This window comes from Podarcis bocagei (assembly GCF_964188305.1).
Source record: "Podarcis bocagei genome assembly, chromosome: 5".
Lineage (NCBI taxonomy): Eukaryota > Metazoa > Chordata > Lepidosauria > Squamata > Lacertidae > Podarcis > Podarcis bocagei.
Genome location: NC_138129.1, coordinates 26,914,893 through 26,934,525, shown reverse-complemented (window position 1 = coordinate 26,934,525; position 19,633 = coordinate 26,914,893). Strand labels below are relative to the sequence as shown.

The window sequence follows — 19,633 nt, the reverse complement described above, 5'->3', positions numbered from 1 at the left end:
TATTTCTACTAGAGACAGGCAAAATGCACACTGCAAAAATTGTCATTCTTTCCCTCCCCCATGATGCTTCTTTGTTTATAAGGATTTAAAGCTTAATGTCAGGTGGCAAAGAAACTGACTTGTGAAAAAGAAAATCCTTGGTTTAAATTTTGTCTCTGCAGCAAACCCACTAGGTGAGCTTTCAAAATTAGCTGCTTACCTGCAGCATCAAACTGAATCATCAGTGTGGGGTTCTTCTTTGTATTTTGTACATTCTGTAGCACTAAAGAGTAGTTAACTATTGGGGGGGAAAGAATATTCACAGATATGAGGATGCTTTAGGAAATCACCTCTGATTAAAAGTCATTGGTATGAAGATTAGCAGCTTCACCCCTGGAAAGGGCATCAGATCAGAGGCTCTGCAAGCATATTCACAGGATCACTAGATACTGGATGAGCTGCCTTTTCATGTTAACATATTTTTTTTACTGGTCTTAATTTCAGCCAGAGTACAGCAGGATTTAGTTACAGAATCCTTACAGCCACAGCTTAATGTCAGAAAAAATTACCTTAGAGCATACACAGAAAGTACTTCCTTCACCACAATGTAATCTTCATCTAAACTAGGATTATAGGCTATTCCCTCAAGGCCCCTTCTCCACCAAACTTCTATTGCCACAGACACAATTCCCCTACCCACATCTGCATGGCTGATTTTTTAAAAGAGGGGGAAATTTGATCGCAGTTCTTAGACTTCTTGGCTACCTTGGTCCTTATTTAACTGTAGATTGATGTCTAATGGGTGAACAAACCTTAAAATAACTCTTTCAGCAGAACAGTGCAATGCTAGGAATGTATTTGGGGCACACACACCTTGTCTAAGTAGATAGTCAAGAGGCAACTAAATGATGATCAAAGCCAGAAGCCGCGGCTGGAAAGATTGGTGAGCAATAGTCCCTTCTCAACTCCAAATTGCTTTCATTTTTCTCTTTCAGCTGGTGTTAAAGCAAAAGCCCAGGTCAGCAAGTTTTCGTCGGATCCTATTTTTCTTACGAAAGGAAAATGTCATCTGTGAGCTTGGGCAGATTATTCTACACGAGAAGTTAAAATCAATTTGGCACTGATCTCATTTAACATGGCAGGTCAGTGTCAGCCTGCCTTATTAGCTCTCTTGATGAAACCTGAGGAATGTCCTTCCAGGTATTAAAAAAAGTGAAATCCTGGTAATGGCATATTGAGTGTAGGCAGTAGATTAAACTGCAGAGGGATCTAGAGCCAAAGGTGGCCTTGCACGCTTTTGCTGATTTTTAAAATTCACTCAAAATCCTGCTGTTGTTACCAAGCGTTGAAGTTGCTGAAAATCTTGCCATTGAGCTTATTCACATGGGCTCCCCCCCAAAAAAAAATCCCATCTTACTCCTTAATATTGATGAAAAGTGGGGTTTCCCCCCAGTTTTGCTAGAAATGTGAACAATTCTCACATTTAAAAAATAAAATAAAACCAGCAGTTCAGGAATAGCTTGGACATACCGTATTGGCCCAAATATAAGCTGCACCTGAATATAAGCTGCACCTTTAAAATTGGAGGGGGGAGGGGAAAAAACCCTGAATATAAGCCACTCCCTTCCTCACTGCTCCTGGCTGCATGGGGGGGGGGGATGTGCTGCGTTGCCGGTGGCCTTTCCCCTTCCTCACTCTCCCATCCCGGCCTTCGGAGAGAGGACAGGGGACCGTGCATGGGGAGGGCACCGCTTTGCCGCAATCCTGGTGCTATTTGCCCTGCGCTCCTGGCTGCATACCGTAAGGTCACGAATTGAGGGTTGGAATTTGGGGGGAAAGTGAGGCTTATATTCAGGCCAATATGGTATGTGGGTGCAAGACACAAGAGAACAGAACAAAGGTCAGTGGGTTGGAACCATAAAATTCCATGTTTAAAACGGATCTCCCCTCCACCTCTGGTTGTTCAGGGTTGTATCCTGAGTGAATAGTTCCCATTTCCAATGGCAAAAGAGTTCTTGTTCCATAGTATGCTTCTGAATACCAGTAGTATTTCCAGGTAGTATGCATCTTCCTTGTGGGGAGTGATCTTTTTTTCCCCTGGGCCAACATTTGGGGTGGGGCAGGTGAATCCTGGATTTGGGAAGTAGCATTCTTTAAAACTAGCTTCCTTTACATCTGCTTCCCGATTGAATATTGGGGAACTAGAGGGTTGCAGGGAGTATTTATTCAAGACCATTTGCATATGTGTTACAAACACACACACAAAGAGAGATAGATTCTTTTGCCAGTTTCTTTTCTATGAACCATTATAACCCTATGCTACATTTCTGATCAGAGGTGTGGGACAGCAAAAAGGCTAGCTACCAGGAAATTCTTTTGGACGAGATGATGATTATACCTTGAGAGTCACCCCTAGTCTTCCTATGGAGCTGACAACTCGTGTCAGTATCAATAGCTGAAGGAGATTGCAGGGGGTGCCAAATGGAGATTTCATCTGTGAACCTTCAGTTAGTTCTGGGCAAAGGAAGGAAAGATCTTCACAGAGAGGCCAATGAAACCTCAAATTACCAGTTGGGCAGGTAATTGACCCCATAAAAGCTTTTAGGTGTCTGGATCAAGCTTGCTTGCTGGTCTGAGCAACTAGGAGATCTTTTCCCATTGTCTATAGATTACTTTTGCCTTCCCCCTACCCTGCTGTTGCCTTGTCTCCCTCATTCCTCCTCCCAATGTGCAAAGGAGTCCAAGAGTTACAGCTTGCCATGATAACATCTCTCCTATTGTCACATGCTCATTCATTAAAGAATATATATATATATATATATATATAGAGAGAGAGAGAGAGAGAGAGAGAATTACCTGATACACTGCTTGTGGTGTACCAATGTGTGACAGTGATGTTTCTTTCCCCCCATTTTTTATTTAGTGTTTTTCTTTCTATACATGCTCCATGAATCTAGGGGTAAATGTAGCTCCATGAAGCATGCAATGTACAGTGTATGTGTGTGTTGGTGTGTGTGTGTGCAGCTATAAAAGGGCATGTGAAGATCTTGTACTTTGCAAGATGCGCTGTAGTTACATGACATATGCAGGTGTCCTTATGCTCAGATTTTCTCTGGTGTGAAGTGTCCCTTAGGATGACTGAGTTGAGAGACTGTGACCTTTTCAGACGTTTCTCTCTTTCATCTAACTTTAGCTTTCAGTGTGTTTACATGTCCAAGCGAGACTGAAGAGAGTTCAGGGATTGTTTCTGCAGGATTACTAAACCTGCAAATTGACTCCAAGCTGGTATGAGAAAGGGAGAGTTTGGTTTTAATTGTTAATGTCTGTAAACCACTTTTCATCCATATGGATGGGAGAAGTTCCCGTTGACCTCAATCTGATGTGGATTTTGCCCTTAGAATGCAAACATTTCTTTGCCTTGGTTTCATTTCCAGTTAATGTCATGAAAGTAGCAACTGCTGTGACTTACTGCTCTAATTCTGGAGTGATAATGGAGTTCAGCAGCCATTACCTTGGCATCCTGCTATATTTATCTCTCTTCCTTTATGGCTATTGCGGTGTGTGTGTGTGTGTGTGTGTGTGTGTGTGTGTGTGAATTTTCTCTCTTTCAGGTTCTACTCAGGGTCCCAAAAGTAATTCAAACCAGCAGAGGTGGAAGAGGTACTATTGCTTCCAAAGTGTCTGGTTTTGCATTACAAGTGTTGAGTGCTGGAATATCATGACCCTAGAGACCAGCAGCAATTAAGACTCAAATCTGGAGGCTGCAGTCTCCAGATGGGGAGCCAGGCAAAGGTCTTAACCTGCTACTGGAGACTGGAAAACCATTGCACCTGAGATTGATGGACCCAGAACAACCTCCCATCCTGCCCAGGGCCTGTAGGGCCAGAGGCTGGACTTTAAGGGAGTGCCTTCCTCCAAAGAACCTAATGCCTCTCACAGTACCTCACTGGTCAGGAGGCCATGGAAAGGGTCCCATCTTCAGGCCAGAGTGCTAGCCCTTTAAGCATCTGAGATGATCCAGAATGGGGTGGAGTTTGGGAGATGTAATCTAAGGGCAGAGACTTGAAAAGGCTCAGTCTATTGGCAACTTTAGTTGGTGGAAGTTGCTCACTTGGAGCTATCCCTGGTCCTGCAACTCTTGATCAGCCTTGCTCTGTGGAATCAGTCATCAGTTTAGAGCATACCAGAGAGGCTTCTGTGTTTGATTCAGATGTTGATCTAAGTCAGGCATGGCCAAACATGGCCCTCCAGCTGTTTTGGGACAACAACTCCCATCATCCCTAGCTAACAGGACTAGTGGTCAGGGATGATGGGAATTGTAGTCCCAAAACAGCTGGAGGGCCAAGTTTGGCCATGCCTGATCTAAGTCAAGATCATCCAGATGTTGTTGGCTTCTAGTTCCCATCAGTTCAAGTCATCATGGTTAGTGGTCAGGGACGATGGGAGGTGTAGTCCCAGGGCTTTTTTTCCAGCCAAAACTCACCAGAGCTCAGTTCTGGCACCTCTCAGGTGGGCACCATTGCCCTCCTAAGAGAACAAGGGAGGGGTTCATGATGAGTTCCTGCACCTCTTTATCTAGAAAAATAGCACTGTTCAGTCCAACAATACTTGCAGTGCCACCAGTTTCCCATCCTTGTTTGGACAGGGGTATCCTGCAGATCACTCCATCTTGGAGCACTTTTAAGACCTTGAAGGTCAAAACCACCACTTTGAATCTGGCCTCATAGGGTGCAGCAAAGTATCCTGGTCAAAGAAGCAATGGCTTCTCTCCCACAGCTTGTAAGCTTTGATTCCTTTATTGAACCCAGGAACAGAACGTTATGAAACTCTCTGTCATCCTCTTCCACTAATGATTCATAGATGCTAGGGTGACCATGTGCCCTACTTTATAATAATATTTTATTCTTTTTTCCATATAGAAAGTTACATTTGTTACTCAACTACTGTATTATGAAGACTTAGCACTCTATTTAAAGGGCTGTCCAGGTTAAAGAAGAAGAAACACAGGGGCCTTGAAGTTGCCCATCAACATTTCACACCTGGACAGCAGACTGTGTATGCCCACCTGTTCACAGTCTTCCCCAGTGTGGTGGGATTTATTGCATTTTTATTGGAATTATAGTAATTATTTTGCAGATTGCATATATGCATAGCAATTTTTGTATGCAGATATGTGCCCCCTTTTGTCCTGTATTTTGGTGATACACTTTTTCTTCTTTTTCCAGATGTAGGAAGTCATCCTACTCTTTTCACTGTGCTTATCAGTTAGTGCTTAAAATAGCATTGAATAGATTTTGGCATTTTATCCAATATTTCACAGTAAAGGAGTGATGTGTTGCCACTTTCCGTTGCTAAAACCTCTTGACATCCCTTGGACATGATTGTGTGGAGTCGAGGAGCTGTTCATATGCCATTGTTAAAAATAAACTGTCTCCTCAGTTTGGCTAGATCCAAGCTTCTGTTACACAGTTGGTCTCGCCGGCAAAGTTGTGGTTCAAAAGTCTGCAGAACCAGAAATGTAGGCTGTCTCTAAATTGCAATAATTTGGTCTTTTAAAAAAGTAAAATAAAAAAGCTCGCAACTTTGCCACATAAATCTAAGCCCTTGCCTCCTAATTAGAAGTGACTCATGGCTCCCCCGGAAAGTTGGTGTGATCTACGTCTGTAGCATATAATTATCTCTCTCTTCCGTGGAGCAGTATAGGCAGCCACTTAAGCATTAATTAACTTTAATGAACTTACTGAGATCAACTTTGGCTTCTGGAGCAGTTTGGTTTATGCTGTAAATTTTGAAGACAAAACACTGCGCTGTGGGATTAAGTAATACCCTACAGCCAGCCTTGGGGCGTCCCATCTTTGTCCCTTCTCTGGGGCCACTTTTGAAATGCCAGCTTATTCCTTCCTGTCACGAAGAACTGGGGTGGACTTATTAGCAACAGCAAAATGCATGGGATTAAATCCACCATGTGTTATTAATCTTGGCAAGCTAATGAGAGGTTAATGAACATAGTTCAGTTGCTAAATTAAATGCAATGGGTCCCTTGCTTTCTAATAACTGAGCGTTTGGAGCAAAACAAATTGTTTTGAGTAGCAGAAGTGTGTTCTGGTTGCAATTGCCTTCATCCTTACTTGGGAGCAAGCCGCACTGAACACAGTTGGAGTTAACACCTGAGCATGGAACTAGGTTGCTCTTGCTGCAAGACATGGTGCTCTGTGGTAGACAGAGTGGGCATTTCCCCTTTGCCTTGCCTTTTTTGGATTTGTGCATCTCTTAAGTCCCTGGAACCTTTTCCTAATGCTTCTTACCTGCCCTCTTCCAATAGTTTGGCCCAGGTAACATATATGGCCTGGGAGCATTTGATTTGCAGGCATTGTTAAACTGAAGCAGGGCGTAGGCCTCAATCATGAACCTTACTAGGAGGGCAGTGGGAGCCTCATCTAAACTGGTCTTGAGCACTTTGAAGGAAGGATGATATAGACCAAGAATCATAGAATTGTAGAGTTGGAAGGGACCACAAGAATCTTCTAGTCCCACAACCCCGAGATTAAGAGTCTCTTGCTCTAAAGCAGTGTTTCCCAACCTTTTTTGGGCAAAGGCACACTTGTTTGATGAAAAAAAATCTCGAGGCACACCACCATTACAGCCCCGTGACGTCAGCGCGCAGCGTCGCGCCGGGAGGGACGCACGAAAGTGTAAGTTTCAATTATTTTCCCTCCCCTCCTGTGTAAAGGGGAATGCACTCTGCTAAGTAAAGGCACTTGCCACAGCAGCGTCAACGTCACAGCACCCACCGGCACCCAAGAGAGAAGGGGTCTCAGCAGCCCTTTTGCCAGGAAGAGGAGCAAGAACGAGAGGAGGAGGAGGAAGAGGAAGAGGAGGAGAGTCCCCCCCCAAAAAACATTCTCCTTTTGATCTTCCTTATTTGCAATTCCTCATTGCAAAACAGCGGTTGATATACAGCTGATTTTTTTGTTATTACAGTCCCCACCCCCTCACCTAGAAAAACACCACCTGTCAATTTTATTATTATTATTATTATTATTATTATTATTATTATTATTATTATTATTATTATTATTATTATTATTCCCCGCCACTCTGGGAGGCTGAAGCCCTTTAAGGCTTCCTTCTGTCCACTCTCTGTGAATTACCTGCCCGGAGAGGGTTTCTGGGGGAGGGGCGCTGCTGCCGGTGTCCTCCCCGTCGACACCGGCAGCATTTAACAACTTTAAAGATGTGCCCCCCCCCCGTAATTTCCATAACAGTTGGAAGGTCAAAAATATAACCTCCTATGACAACTCCTGCAACCCATGAGCTTTCAGACAAAGATCATGCATGGACAAATGTAAAGATCTTTGGAAAGTATTGATCGAAACCACAGTAACAAACGAATCAATGTATCTTCAAGGGAAAGAATAAGTAGATCCATTTGCATATATAGCTCTGTAGGCTTAATTATATTCCATTGCTATTTTGTTATTGCTCTTTTCCTCTGCTTCTATTTATTTTTAATGCATGTAACCTTTTTATTCCCCCTCCCCCCCTGCCAATTTAACTCCTTGTAATACTCTCAATAAAATATAAAGAAACAAGAAAGGAGATTCCCACAAAACATTAGGAAGGCCTTTCTGGTGGTGAGAGCAGTCAGACAGGGGAAGGGGCTTTTAGGGAGAGGTCGGGGGGGGGCATCTGCCAGGGATGCTTTAGCTGTGAGTCCTGAATTGCTGGGGGTTGGACTGGATGACCTTTGGGTTCCTTCCACCTCTATGATTCCATCATAGAGTTTAAGGGAAGTCACCTCCATCTTCCTCTCAGAGCAGATGCCCACAAGCCCTGGGCGGGAAGAGCCAGAGAGAGAGAGAGAGAGAGAGAGAGAGAGAGGGGGGAGGACATTCCTAAGAACCGGCAGCTCAGCTCTCGCCTCCCTCCAGGAACCAGAAAAGCCAGTTTAGGGCTCAGATCTTTCCCACAGGCCTTTCTGAGTTCTTCTCCGGGGACACCCCAGGATAGCCAGAGCGTCACAAGAACCGCACCAGACATTCGCCAGACCCCAAATCTTTCCCCCTTCCTGGCCTGAGAGGCTGCAAATTCTACCTGCCTTCCCCCCTCCAATTGATGAACACACAGAGATGCAGGTGGCCAGGGACCCACCTGTGCACACCTGAGCCTGCAAGGGGCAGCCAAGCCCCCTTCACCGCCTGCCCCCCCGCCAGCCCCCTCTCCCCTCCTCCCTAGGCGGCAGCTCCGCCATGACCACAAACGGCGGCGGCAGCAACAGCCGCGCGCGGCCCGGGCTCCCCTCGCCGGCCGCGGGAGCCAAGGCGCGCGACGAGGGAGCCAAGGCGCGCGATAATTTTCTTAAATTATGTCAGCGGCGCCCGGCAGAGCAGCCCATTCGGCCACGGCAGCCCGGCTCTCCCAGCCCCCGGGGGCCGCCCTCCTCCTTCGCGCACCCGCAGCGTTCCCGCCCGGAGAGGCGGCGGCGGCAGCAGCAGCAGCCGCGCGCGGCCCGGGCTCCCCTCGCCGGCCGCGGGAGCCAAGGCGCGCGACGAGGGAGGGCCACGAGGCGGGCGCTGTGGACGGAAGCGCTGCCCGCCGAGCTCGCAGGCAGCCAGGCAGGCAGACGGCGAGAGCCCCGCGCTGGGCGGCCTCTCCTCGCCGCCGCCGCCGCCCCGCCTCTCGCCGCCCGACTCGCCCGCCTCCCTCCCACGGAACACAAGGCAACCTTCCACGGCACACTAGTGTGCCGCGGAACACCGGTTGGGAAACACTGCTCTAAAGTATGTTCAAATGCTGTAAAATGAACAGAATAGTGTATATACCAGTTAATTGTGTTTATACCCCACCTTTCCTACAAGGTGGCCAATTTGGTGCTCATGATTCTCCTTCTTCATTTTATCCTCACAATAACCTTGTGAGGTAGGCTAGGCTGAGAGTAACTGTGAGCCAATGAGACCCAGTGATTCATGGCTGAGTAGGGATTTTAATATGTGTCTCTCTGGACCTAGTCTGACACCCTAACCATATCTCCTCGGGACCAGTATATGCACAGCTAAATTATACCCCGTGCTAAATAATTACCGTATTTTTCGCACAATAGGACGCACCGGACAATAGGACACACTTTGTTTTAGAGGGGGGAGAACAAGAAAAAAAAATTCTCCCCCTCTCTGCCCAGTGCCCCTTCAGTGAAGTGGCAGGAGGCGCTGCACAGAGAGGGGGAGAACTTTCGCCCTCTTGTTTTCCGGCTCTAAAACAAGGTGCCGTTTAAGGTGCGTTCAGGCGGCTACCTTGGAAGCCTCCAGGCTTCAGGTTCCTTTCGACCTGCTCTTTGGGGCTGGCGGGGGGAAGCCCACCACCAGCCCCAAAGAGCAGGTCAGGGAGCAGCGGAAAGGGGCAGCGGAGAGGCTCCTGCCATTGCCCCGCGTCACCTCCCCAGCTGGGAGAGGGTCGCGGGGCTATGGTGTCTTCGCTCCATAGGACGCACACACATTTCCCCTTCATTTTTGAAGGGGGAAAAATGCGTCCTATAGAGTGAAAAATATGGTACTTATATTACTCCAGCTGCAAAAGCTCCTCCAGAATTGTGAGTTCACAGTTCAGAGGTGATTTAGTAAGTGGTTCTTTTTTGACATTTCTCGTATTGTGAATTCCGCTCGAGGCCTAAATTGCACATAATGTACATGAGATTCCTTTCTGTTTCTGTCCTGCATTAGCAACATTCACAGCTTCAAGGCATTTTAGTGTCAAAGTGTGGGAACTTGCTCATACTTTGGCAAGTCTCCAGGAGGAAATGGGAGCTCTGTGTTGTCAGCAGAGTAGGTGCCAGTACTTTAATAATGATGGCAGCACTTAGTGCTTTGGGGAGTTCAAAGCCCTTCACTACATCATTTGGTTGTAGTCCTTCCAGCAGCCCCACTGTTATTATGCTCACGTTGCAGGGGGCTGTAAGCTGAAGCTGACAGAGAATCGCCTAAGGCCACCTAGCTAGGTCGTGACTGGGAAGAGACTTCCTGGTTCACAGCTCGGCCTCTTATCCATTACGCTATGCTTGCTCTTGGGGTGTTGTTGCCCTAGCTTTCACTGCAGCTCAGCTGAAATATTGGGTCCAGCAACAAAAGCTCCTGCTGGATCAAGCCCCAAACCCATGGAGTCCAGCACCCTAATCTCACAATGGTCAAACAGATCCCTGTGGGATGACCACAAAGTGGACGTGAGCACGATAGTCCTTGCCCTGCTTGTGATGCCCAGCAACACAAGAGGTAGAACATGGCCGCAGAGGGCTACTAGCCACAATGGCTATTTCCCTCCACGAATTTGCCTAATCCTCTTTGGAAGCCATCCAAGTTGGTGCCATCTAACTGGGATCTGTCTAGTCAAGTGACAAAGGTGTGGTGACAGGCCTAGAGACATGTGAGGTAAAGTTAAATTAGTTAGGTACGGTTAGCCCTGAGGGAGAAGATACGATTATGAGGCAAAATGGCAGTCCTCTCCAGGCATGGAGGACACGGGTGGCACTGTGGGTTAAACCACAGAGCCTAGGACTTGCCGATCCGAAGGTCGGCGGTTTGAATCCCCGTGACGGGGTGAGCTCCCATTGCTCGGTCCCTACAACCTAGCAGTTCAAAAGCACATCAAAGTGCAAGTAGATAAATAGGTACCGCTCCAGCGGGAAAGTAGACGGCGTTTCCGTGCGCTGCTGTGGTTTGCCAGAAGCAGCTTGGTCATGCTGGCCACATGACCCGGAAGCTGTCTGCAGACAAACGCTGGCTGCCTCAGCCAATAAAGCGAGATGAGCGCCGCAACCCCAGAGTCGGTCACGACTGGACCTAATGGTCAGAGGTCCCTTTACCTTTACCTTTACTCCAGGCATGGGGAGGGATGTCATGCAGATCATGGCACAAACTTGTTTTCTGTTGATCTGGAGGGCAGGGCCTGAACCAATGGGTTTAAATTGGAAGAAAGGGGTTTCAACTAATCATTAGGAGAAGCCCATGTCATCTGATTGCCCTCCAGTTTCTGTTTCTCATTGGGACTCAGCAACGTTCATCACAATAATATGTTTTGAATGTGTTATAAACATGCAACACCAGATGGTGCCAGAGAGCAATAAAGGAATTTATATGGATTTTTACATAGGTTTCCCCTCCCCCCTTTGTTGTAACAATTTAATTTCTGACTTATTTACAGCATTTTCATTCTGTATCTGGATCCACCCCGGACAGATGAAAAACATCAGTTGACTTTTCCCCTTTCATATTGTAAGATCAGAAGGTCGGCAGCTCAAATCCGCACAACAGGGTGAGCTCCCATTGCTCTGTCCCAGCTCCTGCCAACCTAGTAGTTCGAAAGCATGCGAGTGCAAGTAGATAAATAGGTACTGCTGTGGTGGGAAGGTGAACATCATTTCCGTGCACTCTGGTTTATGTCACGGTGTTCCTTTGCGCCAGAAGCGACTTAGTCATGCTGGCCACATGACCCGGAAAGCTATCTGTGGACAAACGCCGGCTCCCTCGGCCTGAAAGCGAGATGAGTGCCGCACCCCACAGTTTCCTTTGACTGGACTTAATCGTCCAGGGGTCGTTTACCTGTTACCTTACCTCCCTTCCGCAAAGTCCATCTGCAGTTATTGTTTAAGACAGGCTGAGGTAACTCTCACACAAGATACAGCACGAGAGTGCCTCTGATGGTCCTTTTCATGTGTGCATGCACCACATAGGAACATTGATGTGGGGTAGAAAGGGAGCCATTTTAAAGTGGAAGGCTTTCCAACCCCGATTTAAGCCCGAGGTGTGAAAAAGCACTGGCTGAGGGTTCCTGTCTTTTCTGTTGATTCCAAAGGGTGTTTCTCCCTGCTCTCAGGGGAGCTGTGCAGCAGCTGCCTTAAGCACAGCCTGACTGTTAACATGGTGTCAGGCTGCACAGGAGATCATGTTGCAGACAGCTAGACGGGGAATTCTTCGGTTGCTTTGCTAATTATGATCACTAGAGCTCCCCGCTCCCTTTTGAATTTCAGGCCTAGTAAACTGCATCTGGTGTGGTTCTTTGATTTAGATTTTGTATTTACTCAGCTGGAATGCTTATACATTTGGATTGTGGGGGGGATGCAGGTTCAAGGCCTTTGCTTACCTGAGAGCAGAATATTTTCCTTCCATGATTGCAGGGGTGGAAACAGCCCTGTTGTGGAAAAGGTGAGCAGGTGCAGGTTTTTGCCTGACAGTTATAATCTTCACATACGGCTAGAGATTTGACTAGCAGAAAACACTGTTTCTTTTATTTTGACATGAGAGTTAAGCATGCAGGCCCCTTTATCCTGTTTGAGGTTCCACATATATCAAAGTAGACCAAACTTCATGCATTAGCATATATTTGAATTGGTTTTAACACAGGGATAAGGGAACAAAATTTTCTAACCATTCCCCCTACATGGCTGATGTGAGTTGAGTTCCTCAACCCTGGTTAAACCCTTGGCTATGCTGACTGGGGCTGATGGAGTTCAACAAACATCTGGAGGGCCAGAGGTTCGCTCACCTCTGCTCTAACTGATATTGAAGGATAAATTTCCTATGCATCAGAACTTTGATATGCACGTACTTCATGTAGCCTTTGTTTGAAGAGGGAGAGAGAGAGAAGTGCTTAGATTTTCTTACTATTAAAAAATAAAATTCTAGAGAACATGAGTAGTGGTTAGGAAATTATAGTTGTTAAGGTCAGCATTGAAAATCTATATTTTTGCTTTTTTCCTATCAACTGTTGCTACGCAGGTAACTACCAACAAATACTTGATTTTGACTGGAACATGCTAAGTTGGCTGGCAAAGCAAGTACCATAATTCCCTCAGGCTTGCCATAGCGATGTCATTAAATAAAGGAAGAAAGGAAATAATCCATTCTGTTCTTCATGTTTTCAGACTGAACCTTTGATGCATGAACTAAATGTAGACAAACCCCAACTTGTGGGATTATGGAGTTAGGTATTGTATTGAACTGCCTATACTTCCATCATTTTTCTCACTATGAAACATTTTATAATTAGGAATGTCAAAAGAACCCACTTGTTCAGCATCTCTTTTCCTGCAGTGATCAAGGAGAATCATAAAATGGATGGGACCACAAGGGCCATCTGGTTGCAGTGCAGGAATATTTTGTCCAATTTGGGGCTTGAACCCACGACCTTGAGATTAGGAGTCACATGCTCTACCTCAGTCATCCTATTTACAGCGTATTTCACTTTATGAAGAATGTAATGTCATTATTAGTATCATTATTATTATTTAGACAATTAATGTAATGCTTAATTGCAATAGTCTTTAAGTGGCGTACAAGGAAGATAGTACAGTGAAAATAAAAAAAAAACAATTAAAACTATAAAATCAGATTTCAGTTAAAATGTCTGCTGATTTTTTATTTTATTTTTTTAAGTATTCGGTAGGCACCAGGCGTTCAGTAAGGAGGGGCCTGTTTGACCTCAATCAGTGATCAGGCAGGGAATATAAAGGTTTCCATCTTGGTAGCAGCACAGTTCAAGGTGGACTTTTGTAGCAGTTGCATTAATACACATTTGCATGCCTTCTAACCATTGCAACTTATCAGTTCAAAGCACTTTCCCTGAGCTTAGCTAAGAGTTGTCCTCTTTGGTTATCATCGATACTCACCTTTCATCTCATAACCTCAGTCTGAAGGACCAGACATATTTGCATCTCTGAAATCCCCGCTCCCAACGCCCTTCCTGGTATAGATGACACATACAGCGCGCTGCTTGAGAGCTACATGTATTGGAGGAATATTCCCCAGGGATTATGACTTACTTTGAAATCTGGTTTCATTGATTTTGCAGAGTTCACTGGTTTGGTTCGGTTGTTACACAGAAGGACTACAGATCCCTCAAAGTAGGCACTATGATTTTGTCAAGGAAATATGCTGAGGCTCCTGCCAGAAATCCGCTGGTAGCATCTTGAAATATGTTGGCACGCCAACCTTTTCGCCTTTGCCAGCAAAGAACGAGGTCACATTTTAACCACATGGCAACCACACCTGTGCTTGCAGTCTGGACAGTGAACTTCTGGGGTCTACAGTGTACTGTGTCAAATAAATACAGCATTACATGCATGCCTGCTCCTTTGTATGAACCCGGCTTACTGTGACTTGCCCTCTCTGCCAGATAAACATAATACTTGGGAGGAGGCGGCAAGTGGGCCTTTATGGCTCAGTATGGAGATGACAGAAGGGATCACTGTAGACTCCTTGAATCATAAAACTTTTAACCCTGATGACATATTAACATGCACCATTTGAGGTTTGGGCGGGACCCTCACCTTCCAGCACCCTCATGCCAGTCATGCTTGCCTGAGTAACATCATGGGAAGAATGTTTCCAGCTACCCCCCTCCCCCGCCTCGGGAAGCCTTATAAGAAGCTGCTGAAGGAAAGGGACTGTGAGTAACATCACAGGGTGAGCTGCTGCCTGAAGGTGATGCCCAAAGGAGCCGTGTTCCTTTGGAGAAACTGAGGCCTAGGCATCTGACCTGATGAGCTTGATTCTAGGTTAATTTGCGGCAAACATACCAGCAGTGGCCAGGACATCGAGGACCAAGGTGAAATTGTTCATACTCCCTTGTTTTTGCTACTGCCCAGAGGTTTAATATTACTGTGTATTACATTGAATTTTTTTATTTTTCATTTGCTGTTAAATTTGCTGGATGTTGCTATTTTATTGCTGCTGTTATGAAATTATTCTTGAAATGGTTGATATTTTTTGGTGTATTTTTCTAAGCTGCTTTGAGCATAATTTTTTTGCGGCAAGGCGGCATGCACATAAAGTGGTGGTTGTGATGGTGATTGTAGAAGCAGAAAACCTTTAAGACAGAAGTACACATTTTTCAGTCTCTTGCTCTTCTGCGGGGGGGGGGGGCGGCATTGCTTATTAGGGATCCGTATGATGGATGGGCAGTTTACTATTTGCAATATCATTTGGAGCAACCCAAATATCATATTTTGGGGGCTGGGGGCGATGCAATCACTGCAAAAGATTTACCCTGGAATGGAAAATTTAAGTGAGAAGTGCAGGAATGTCCAGTGAGCAGGAAAGCTTCACGGATCTTTCTTGCCTATATTTCTTTTCTGGCATGATGTTTTCCAGGTGTGTTTCTCCATAGAAGTAATCCTAAAAGCACTTCTTGGAGAAAAGCCAAGTTTTTGTATGAAGTTATTGTCTTGTTTAATGACATGCATCTTAGAGTTGATGAAGTGCTCAGTGAAGACGAAAGCTAAGCCAAAAGTTCAAATGAGCTTGGAAGAATGGAACAGGGGTAAAATGCCCTTTTTCCTGCTGCTGCTACCTCTTCTTGCATTCTTGCAGCAACAAAAGCAGGGCTCCTCCTAGCTGTTTTCTGCTCCTCCCGGCAGCTGCTAGTCGGCATTTTTTTCCTTCCATAGTGTCATTGTGACCAGTGGCGGAGTGGAGCAAGCCAATCGGGTGTCTGTGCCCTGCGCCCAGGGGCGGGGCCAGCCAGGGCAGGATGCTCTGAGGGGCCTCTGAGGAGTCTGCCTGCCTCCTCCCACTCAGCCGCCCTACAGTTTGGGGGGGGGGAGGTGGCAGGTGGACCGGTTGGGGCAGCACAGGAGCCTGTGGGTGTCTAAGCCACTGTGCCACTCCCAGGAGAGACGTGTGACTTGGGTTCACTGCAGGGCCCCCGGTGAGTGCTGCCTGGCCCTTTGTCACCCCCCTCAATGGTGACACCTGGGGTGGACCACCCCTACCGCACCCCTTCCTCCGCCACTGATTGTGACCAGTGTTCTCTTCTCATGTAGCATGGGTCAGTGGGGAATCCTGAGGTGGGGTGGAAATGGCTGCCATGTAGAAGGAGCATAGGTTGGATAACCTAGACACGTTCTGAAAATCACTGCCCATGTCCCCCCCACCACCCAAAAATAGTTGAAATGCTCCTTCATCATTTTGCTGCCCATGAATGTGAGGGCGGGCTGTACATTTTGTCTCTGCCATAGTCAAATTTTCCTTTGACAACAACTAAGGCAATGGGTGGCATTGTGGTCTAAACCACAGAGCCTAGGGCTTGCCGATCGGAAGGTTGGTGGTTTGAATCCCTGCGACGGGGTGAGCTCCCGTTGCTCAGTCCCACCTCCTGTCAACCTAGCAGATTGAAAGCACGTCAAAGTGCAAGTAGATAAATAGGTACAGCTCCAGCGGGGAAGGTAAACGGCGTTTCCGTGTGCTGCTCTGGTTCTCCAGAAGCAGCTTAGTCATCCTGGCCACGTGACCCGGAAGCTGTCTGTGGACAAACGCCGGCTCCCTCGACCTATAGAGTGAGATGAGCGCTGCAACCCCAGAGTCGTCCGCAACTGGACCTAATGGTCAGGAGTACATTTACCTTTACCTTTAAGGTCATATTCACATATTATGGATATGTGTCAAGGCACAGTGAATTTGCATGGATTACCTCTGCCACTGACATCCACAGCTACATTTGAAAATGGGAATAGAGTCTCTGCATGTACAGGTGTATGCATATAAAGCTCTCTCCTTGTGACCAGGAACCCTGAAAAATCAAAGTCTCCAATCATGTACCGAGAGCCCTACTTACCTACAGGTATATGGGGGTGGGGCGGTCTGTTTTGGCCTTAAAATGAATGTGTGGAGGTCAAGGGTGGTAGTCATAGAGTCATAAACTTGTAGAGTTGGAAGGGACCCCGAGAGTCATCTAGTCCAGCCCCTTTTCAATCACAACTTGCTGTTGCATACTTGAAGCTTGTGTTTCCATTTCCATCCTCCGTGTATTCATTAACCATGAAATTGTTATGGTTTTGTGTTTAGCTGTACCTACCAGTTCAACATTATAAACCATGACATCACATCCAGTGAAGCAGTAGGTGCCAATCTGTGGCTGGTTGCTGGTGCATATGTGTAGGATCTGGGTGCAAGGTAGATTCTTGGCCCACCCCATAAGTTTTGTTTTCATCTTATGTTACCGGATATGGTCAGCCGGTCACCACAAATCACCATGCCATAAAATGTTGAGTGAATGGATATAAAATTAAACCTTAGGAATAGCTTTCCTTAGCAAAATCTTCTGCAAATGTGCAGATGGTATCTAAGTTTCAAATATGAATACATTATCAACTTAATAATGATTTTAAAAAATTCCATTAACTTTCCCAGTTTTGGTAGGTTCAATTTTTGGTGTATTTGTCTTTCAGTTTTCTGAGATTCGCTCACCAGGCTCTTGTTGCCTCAGAGTTAATTTAAATGTTTACATTCTCTTCCCAAATAGGTTTCTGTCTGATGCAGGAGCCCTTTTTTAGAAGAAGCATTTGTTTAAATGGGCTTGACTGTACTGCTGAGATAAAGAGCTTTCCAGGCTCATCAGAATATATGTTTTCACGCAGTTTTGCATCTCAAGTCTCCAGAATAAAACAACTGCTGGGAATCATATTGGAAATAATTCTTCACTTTGCAATTCCACAAATACACAGTTTATTATAGTTTCAAAGAGAACTTGCCCTCAAGCAGAGACATTGTTTTGGGTGCCAGAGCAAAGATTAAAGCTAAGGGTGTTTTTATTATATATGTAAAAAGAGAGATCTATGAAAGAAAAGTGAATAGAAACAGCTTCAGCTATATTAACTCTGATCCATTAAAACATATTCTTTCAGCATGGTATCCCCTAGAGACTTTGCACTACAATTCCCATCATCCCTGGCCATTGGCCAGGCTGTCTGATGTTGATGTGGATTATAGTCCAAAACACATGGAGGCTACCAGACCGGGGGAGATTGTGATATAATGATTCTTGTCTTTGTACCTGCTAAGACAAGTAAGACCAGGGGCAGCCCGTGCATGCAAGGTGAAGCCATTTGTCTCAGGAAGCCAAACCAATCCCCTCCCATTGCCCTCACTGCTGCAACTGTGCCCATGCTGCTGCATTGTGGTGGCAGCATGGGTGCAGCCTCAGGTTGAGGAGACAGTTGTGGTGACAGGGCTGGCAGCAGTGGGGGCACCACAGTGGAGGCAGGGAGGGGGCAAGGTGGGACCCCAGATCTGTAGGGGGCATGGGCATCAGGGCAGGAGCAGCATCTTGGCCAGCCCTGAGTAAGGCCAAGGTTCTGGCTACACATTAGGCTGGCAGATCTGGGACTGATCTCTTATATCTAACATTATTTTTACTAAATATAACTATGGCATATTGCTGCTCTGAATGGGGAAGTGGCTTGGATTCTTTCCTCCGCCACTTTCCACTGATCTAAAACTCCCTTATGGAAGCTATTTGTTCTGTGGGGTGAGGGGTGGGAACATACAGGCACCTGTATCATGCCTGCCCTAATTTTTCCCTCCAGAACAAATAGTACCTGGGGGAGGATTAATTTGTGAAAACAGCATATAAAAGAAGGGTTAAAAAAAGTCCCAATGTCACTTCCTCAGTGAAATTACAACCCTTGTGTTTGCATCTATCACCAATCTCCCTGGATAAAGTGAAGCTTGGTGATCGGTTGCGTATTTTATCACATATTCTGATATGGAACTTGATAACCTTGGTGTCTGTGACAGGTGGAAGGAATATGATAACCAAACTTATGGCACCTGCAGCAACTTTCCTTCCTTAAAATTCAGTATTAAGTTAACACAGATTCAACAGCAGGAAAAGTTGGATTCTGTGACTTGTACACATTCTGCAGAATGAGCACACTTTCACCCACGGTTCTCTATTTTGCATAATGTATTCTGCTTCTGATAGTTACACAAGAAGAACCCTGTTGGATCAGAGCACAGACTCATCGAATCCAGCATCCTGTTCCCCACAGTGCCAATAAAATACTCATTGAAAGCCCTGCAAGCAAGACATGAAGGCAATAGCCCTCCCTTGCTGTTGTCCTCTAGTGACTAGTATGGGACTCCAACTTCCATGAGCCAAAGCCATAATGGCAGATGGTGAGAAAGGATGGACACTGTAGTCCAACAACATCCAGAGGGCCACAAATACTTGAAAGTGAGTGTGGCCTCCTCAAACCTAAGGACTGTATGAGCTGCTCGGGGAAGTGGAATGGGCTATTGCTGTTACTAATCTCCCTTCAGCCCTAGGGAATATATAGCATTGGTGATGTTTGAACTGGAGGGCTTCCTGGTCCAAAGATTATTCAGTCAGCCCCCAGACTACACTGTCTCTAAATGTGACAGTCTCTGACATGTACTTGCCAAATGTATGTGAATTACAAGTGACTTTCGGTTCGATGTGTTCACAAATTAATTGGTGCCATGAGCAGTGTGGAGTTATGCAGTGCAAGGTGTGAAGAAGTCCAGAGCCTGTTTCTTTTGTAGACTTGATATTACTTGTTTTGCAATCAGTCTCATTGTTCCTTCTGCACTGAACCAGTGAGTCAGTTTCCGTTGTTTGTGTGATTTGATATATTTTTTTGAACAGTTATACAAGAGGCCTTCTTATAACAGACAGAAAACACAAAGCTTACTGCAGGAGGTGTGGGCATATATTTTACTTAATAACAGTGGAGTCGGTTGCAATTTGACTGTGACTTTGAGCATGGGAGGTGGGAAAGAGATGGTCTAGAAAATAGTTTCTTGTGTGGGCAGCCTTAACAACAGGGTACCAAAGATCTTTCAAAGGAGACCGAGGACAGAAAGAATGC

The 19,633-nt window shown here is 45.9% G+C and overlaps 1 protein-coding gene across 4 annotated transcripts in view; it reads left to right on the top strand.

The window, feature by feature from the left end:
- The window catches only part of PPP1R16B (protein phosphatase 1 regulatory subunit 16B), a 124,273-nt gene that overhangs the window by 76,263 nt on the left and 28,377 nt on the right, over nucleotides 1–19,633 (top strand). The window contains exons 1-2 of one of the 4 annotated variants that reach the window (XM_081196289.1): nucleotides 15,561–15,811; nucleotides 16,529–16,584. The exons of 2 other annotated variants lie outside the window; for them this stretch is intronic. In XM_081196289.1, the coding sequence (XP_081052415.1) occupies nucleotides 15,789–15,811; nucleotides 16,529–16,584 (79 nt within the window). In that variant the 5' untranslated portion in view covers nucleotides 15,561–15,788. Of the gene's footprint in view, nucleotides 1–15,560; nucleotides 15,812–16,528; nucleotides 16,585–18,754; nucleotides 18,979–19,633 lie in introns of those variants that run through there. One more of the 4 variants, XM_081196290.1, reaches the window with a different exon arrangement.